Source organism: Oryzias melastigma, linkage group LG21, assembly GCF_002922805.2.
Source record: "Oryzias melastigma strain HK-1 linkage group LG21, ASM292280v2, whole genome shotgun sequence".
NCBI lineage: Eukaryota > Metazoa > Chordata > Actinopteri > Beloniformes > Adrianichthyidae > Oryzias > Oryzias melastigma.
Genome location: NC_050532.1, coordinates 27,791,830 through 27,798,077, shown reverse-complemented (window position 1 = coordinate 27,798,077; position 6,248 = coordinate 27,791,830). Strand labels below are relative to the sequence as shown.

At 48.8% G+C, this 6,248-nt stretch overlaps 1 protein-coding gene across 3 annotated transcripts in view; it reads right to left on the bottom strand.

Moving 5' to 3' along the window:
- The window catches only part of LOC112155447 (neuropilin-2), an 84,301-nt gene extending 78,401 nt beyond the window's left edge, over positions 1-5,900 (bottom strand). Inside the window, exon 1 of one of the 3 annotated variants that reach the window (XM_036209609.1) lies at positions 4,409-5,900. In XM_036209609.1, the coding sequence (XP_036065502.1) occupies positions 4,409-4,484 (76 nt within the window). In that variant the 5' untranslated portion in view covers positions 4,485-5,900. The remainder of the gene's footprint in view (positions 1-4,408) is intronic. The other 2 variants (XM_036209610.1, XM_024287068.2) reach the window with 2 other exon arrangements.
- Positions 5,901-6,248: the final 348 nt, after the last annotated feature.

Sequence of the window (6,248 nt, the reverse complement as noted above, 5' to 3'; positions counted from 1 at the left end):
ATTGTTTAAAAAAAAAATAATCACAAACAAGTCCCTCCTGAGTACAAGTATGTAAACTGGATAAACTGTGTAAAAAACAGCAACTTATACTCCAGAAAATTACAGTAAATGAAGAGTTTTGATGGTTAAAAGTCTGGGAGTCTAACGGAGAGGTCAACATCAGGATAAACAAACAAACAAAGACATAAATTAGCATTAGTAAATCATTTCCATGTTTTCCATGTCTTCTGGATCTGTCTGAACATCCATCGTTCGGTTCTGAAGAAGACGAGGTCGCTGCAGATCATGAGAAAAACTTCCATCAAACTGGAGTCTGACGACAAACATTTACAGTACAGAAAAACAAAAACGTTTGATCTTTGGTTCACATGATGAAAGATAAATGAATGATCTTCTGATCTGAAGTCCAGACGGACGAAGATTCTGGACGGTTTCAGATGTTTCCAGAACCTTCTTTCTGGATAAACAATAGAAGTTCATGGAGCGATTCTCGCCTCACAGATACATTTATGGAGAAGTCACACAGATGAACTGTGGATCAGAAGATCCAATCCTGGGATTTCTGAGATCTTTGAGTAAAGTTTAAAGGAGAATGTTTTAATCTTAGTCAGATCAGAGATGATCCTTCTGCAGCTTCTCGCTTGTTTCTGCTTCATTCTTGCATCTTTTAGCTTCAAGAGTTCTGGTTTCCTTCCTGTTTGTGAGATGAAGTCAGAACCGGTTTGGTGTCACTGCTGAGCGTTCAGATCCACATCATGTTCTGAGGACTAGACTACATCATCCTGATCTGATCGATCTGGATCAGAAAAGATTTTAAGCAAACTGAAGCAGCAAAAGCAGCAGAGGATTTACAGCAGATCGATGAGAGTCGGTGTTCCGTCCTGCTGCTCCTGCTGGACCTCTTCCCTCCAGTCCTTCTCACCTGGCAGGTGTGACCAATGGGCCTTAATTGGCACCTGCTGGTTATTGAAGACAGAGGAGACCTCACAAAGGCAGGAGGGGAGCAGCAGGCTGAGGAGCTGTTGGGTTCGTCCTCGGCAGTCTTATACTGCTGGGTTTTGTTATTTTAGTTTGGGGTTGGTAGTCTTGATTTGCTGGCTTTGTTTGTTTGTTTTCTTTAGGTAGTTTTAGTTCCAGATCCTCTTTTTTTTTTTACATTTTTGACTTAAAACATCAAAGTCTGGATAACGAAAGCTTATTTCTAATGTTCTCCTTCCAGACTGGAGGGATTTTGACCTGAAGGAAGTCACTTTAGAATGTTTGTGCTGCTGATCTTTCAGCTTCATATCACCGTCGGAGTCCGGATCCCTCGTGTACGCAGCAGAGGGACGGATGGATCTGGGCAGGTTCACTGCAGCTGGTTCCACCCGCCCACCACCCAAACTCTCTTCACTGATCAGGTTGATCTTCTGTCTGGAGCTCATAACAGGGAAAATTGATTTGGGGAAATTTCAGATTTCTGCAGAATAGTTCACTGAACTTCTGAACTATTTCTTTGCCGTTAAGGCTGCACACGGGAAGGTTCAAATCCCAGCAGGATCCCCCCTGTGTGGTGTTTGTATGTTCTCCTGGCTGGTTTTCTCCACCTTCCAAAAACCTCATAGGTTGATTAGTGGGACAGTAACGATCCAGGACGTCTTGATCCCAAACTTCCAGCAGTGTGACTCAGAGATTCAGGTTAGAGAGAAATAAACCGACCAAGTCTCGATTTTAGAACGGTATAAGTTTGATTATCAGTTTACTTTAGACAGATCAATCTGGTTAAAACATCGGAATAATTGATCGACTCCTATTGATTGATGTCTCTATCGCCTCATTTCCACTGAGCGGTCCGGTCCGGTTCTATCCGGTTATTTTGAAGGTTTCCATTGTTAAATGGATCCAATAAAAGTTCTGACCCGTTCCTCTTGAGGACCTCCATCCGCTGTAGGTCCATAGAAGAATAGAACGGGACGTTTGGGGCGGAGTCGATGTTGCCAGCTGCTGATTGGCAGAAGTTGTAGACGACATTAGAAAGCACCAGTATAGCGCTAAGCTAGTGATTCCGTTTTCCTCTTTACTTCTTCTGCAATCTTGTTTAAACAACATTAAGTTCCTGTTCTACATGATGTACGAAAAGTAAAGACAGAAAAAGACGAGCTGGAGGACCTCCATTGTTGTTGCTTTGCTAGTCGTCGCTCTATAATGACACGCTAGCGGTCTACACGCATGAAAACAAACCGCTCAGTGGAAGTGAGGCTAAATTCCCCTTATAGGTGTTAGGCCAAATCCGAATTCTCCCCTTCTCCCTACCCCTCCGTTTGTAGGGGCATAAGTGGCGCCTAAACTAGCAGAGGGCGCCCCATCCGCATCACGCTGTACCGCGGAGGAGAAGCACTTTTCTTCATGTTGATACGCTCTGAACCAGAGAAGTTTACATTTCAATGTAAGTAATGACTTTTTGTTGTAGCATGAACTTTTTAAAGTTATTAAACCGCTGCTGTTATTTGTATTTGAGTGCTGGAAGCTCAGCGCTAACGCTAGCTAACCAGCGACTATTAATGATGTCATCGAGTGTAAGTGATGTATGAATTCTGAGACAATATTTTTCCATAACTCTAAATACAGAGTCTTTGTGTGGTTGTGTGGCTCCGCAACAGACCGACGACCTGTTTAACAGCTGAGATAGGCTCCAGCAACCCCAAGACCGTCTTTAGCAGGTTCTGAAAATGAATGGATGGAATTAAAGTTGTTATCAGATGAAGGAAGCTGAACTGGAATCGTCTTTAAGAAAAGCTTTTTGTAAGGAAACAAAATGATCGAGAGTTTTTTTTTTTCTGAAATCGCATCAATCTTTGTTTCTCTGACTCTCCTAACCTGAAGCTAAGAAAGGAACTGGAGCAGCTCAAACTTCAGGCTGATCAGAGCAACAAACAGGACGATGCTCCTGAAGCAACTGGTGACACTCCCGCGCGTGCGCGCATCCCGTTATCACCGCGCATCTTTCAGCAGAAACTCTGAGGCAGAAAGCTGCTCTTGAGTGGCCAATTATGTCCGTTTATCTCCTTCCAGGCGCAGCTGGGATCAAACGGAATGAAGAAGCAGTTTCAAACAGAGAGGAGAGCAGAAAAAATCACTCTTCCGATCCGTTCACTCCCGCTGCTCCCTATACATACACTCAGCGGAGCTCTGCTCCCCCCGGAGGCAGCAGCGGAGAGGAGGATGGATGGAAGGAGGTTCAGAGTGATCTCGGAGTCCCAGAGGAGATCTGAGAGGAGCTGGAGGAGCTCCTGCGCCAGCAGATGATGCAGAGGAACTTATTCAAAATAAATCTAAACTTGTTTGGTCAGAAATGATGAAGAAAAATCCCAGCATGGGGGTCAGAACGTGCCGCGTGGATGACATCAGCAGAGAATGACCCAAGCAACCGGAAGTACTCAGATCAAAGTAAAACATGCGTGGAAACGGTTCCTAAAGTCAGAAGGAGGAGAAGGAGGAGGAGGAGGAGGAGAAGGAGGAGGAGGAGGAGGAGAAGGCCTCCTCAAGCTCTCCTGAAGCAGCACCTGCTCCTCCTAATCCGAGTCAGGAGATCCGCAGAAGAAAACAATAAATCCCCTCATTTATCTCCCTCTGTTCATGCACGCGCCTGGAAGAGAGTCCTCATCCTAAAAGCAGGAACTCTTCACCTGCTGCCCCCCTCCTCTCCCGCGCGCGCCGGGAGTTTACTCCACCGCTGCGTAATTGGCGCGTAAAGTTACAGTTGTCTCTGCTGTGGCGCGTAACCGCAGTGATCAGAGAACCATCCACCTGAAGGGAAGCGGCGCGCGGCGGCCGTCTGTCAGCGCAAACAACCGCACGCCTGCGGGCGCGCTCACGCGCACAGAACCGGAGACGGTGGTCCGGGCGGAATCAGCGCGTGCGCGTGAGCGCGGCAGGAACGGATCAAGTAAAACTGTCAGGAGGAAACTCCCGCGGGAAAGAAAACACCGTGATGAGGTCTGACAGCGTGAAACGAACGTGACTGTCACGCGGACGATCCCCGCACGACTCTGCTCCGCATCCTGTGATGCGTTCTTGTTATTACAGGGGAAATATTTGCTGACATGGTGATGGAGCTGCAACCACAGAACCGGTACCGGTCCCAGAAGAACCAGTCCGGAACCTCCCGCTTGAGACCCGCAGAGGTTTAATTTCTAAGAAATCTTTTAAAATTTCAATTGAGGTTTTTGAGTTTCCCGCGTCAGTCTGTTCACTTTCCAATGATGGAGGAAATATTAAAGAAAAGAAAAAATGTGGAGGTTTATTAAATATGATTTCTGCCATCAAAAAGGAAAAGTTTGAAGATTTCAGCTCAAAACTCTCAAGTTCTTCCAAAAGTTCTGGTTCGTCTCCAGCAGAACCGAGTTGTGTTCGTTTCAAAGTAACTCACCTCCTTTGGACGCTTTTCCCGCTGAAGGCAGCAGAAACGCCAGAATACATCCACACATCCACGCGGGTAAATCCATCTTCTCGCAGTGGAAACACTCCCTGCCCTCGCGCGGAAACGGATCGGACTCGCGCGGACCGCGTCAGCCCCGCAGCCTGTTTCCAGGGTTTGGAGCGCAGCCTCGGAGCGGTCGGCCCCGCGCTTCCCGCGCGCTGCGCTCTCCAAGAACGCGTAACTGTTTCTGAAACAAACTTCCCCTTTTCTGTCAGCGAGCAGCAGCTGCGTTTTCCAAAATAAAATCCCAAATCAGCGGAATTTTCGTTCCAAACGGAGTTCTGAAGCTGCGGGATCCATCGCTTTGCGCACAGTCGGCGCGCGCCGGGTCTCTGCGGGGAAACGCGCGTGGGAACTGACCCTGGAACTGCAGGTGACACGCGAAGCTCTAAATGTGGAACTTAAAAAATAAAATCACAGGCCGGACAGCAAAACCACTCTTGGTTTCTAGACTCTTTAAGTCCATTCCGTCCCGAACCGCTCCAGAACCTCCAGTTTAACTTCCTCCAGACGGAACCGCGTTCATCTAGCGGCGCGTTTCCTCCACTTCTCCGTCCGGCTGCAGGTTCATCCAGAAACGCTCAGATTTCCTGGAAAGAGGCGCTGCGCTTCACGTGCGTAAAGTGTGAGGAGGCGCGCGCGGTGCCCTCCGCGCTGCGCCGCAGGCTGCGTGTCTCTCCGCTCTCTGCGGGCTCTGCGCGGCGCTCCTTCCTCTCCAGACTCTTCTGGCTGTGTGGCAGCGAGCCGCGCTGCTCGCTCCGTCCCCTGTTTCGGGGCGCGTGCGCGCCGTACACGTGAGCGCGTATCGGATTACAGTAGGCAGCTCGGCCCGCCTCTATTTAGCCCCTCACTGATTAAAGAGCAGTTTGGTCTCTGCTCACTCCTCAGCCTGGACTCCCTCCGTTCTCTCCTCTCCCTGATCTCCTCTTTTCTCCCTCTCCTCTGCCTGATCTCCTCTTTTCTCTCCTCTCCTCTCCCTGATCTCCTCTTTTCTCTCCTCTCCTCTCCCTGATCTCCTCTTTTCTCCCCTCTCCTCTCCCAAAACTCTTTCTTTCTCCTGGTTTGGTTTCAGGCAAATTCCCATTAAACTTTTTTTTTCTTCTTTTTCTTTCACTGCCGGGAGGAAAACTGATTTTTATTTCCAGCAGCAAAAAGAAACGTTTCAGCACAAACAGATTTATTAGTCTGGAGCTGGAAACGCAGCCGCGCTGCATCATGGGAACAAACGGAGCCAACTTTCACACACTTGTCATCTTTTTTTTTAAACAAATTAAATTTTGCCCCTAAGAAAATGTTGTGACTTCTTGGTGGACGCACACTCACACGCACACTGACGTGCACACGCACACTCCAAGTCTGAACCAAAAGCTGATCTCCAGCTGGACAGTCAGAGCTGCGCTCGTGCGTTTTTGGCGCTCAGATTTTGGTTTGTGAACAGAGGTGCGCGCGCGCGCCCTCGGCTCCGTGTCACAGGGAGGATTCAGGGGGTGTGCCTCAGTCAAACCCGAGCTCGCGGTCTGCTAAAGTAAACCAATCTGGGCTCGCGGGCTGCCTTCCCAGGGCGCACCCTGCTCACATTTGCGCACAGAAATGCACACGCGCGGGCCCTAATGACACAGCTGGAGTCAGCAGCAGCTCCGTGAAACTAAATCAGGTTTGGTGCTGAGATGCTGCGGTGCAGTCCTCTGTGATGGAGGCGGTAATCACAGGCTCTCTGATGACTTTGACGCCGCGGGCGCATTATTTCTGGACACGGAGAAGATGTTCTGAGTCTGCGCACTGATCGGGG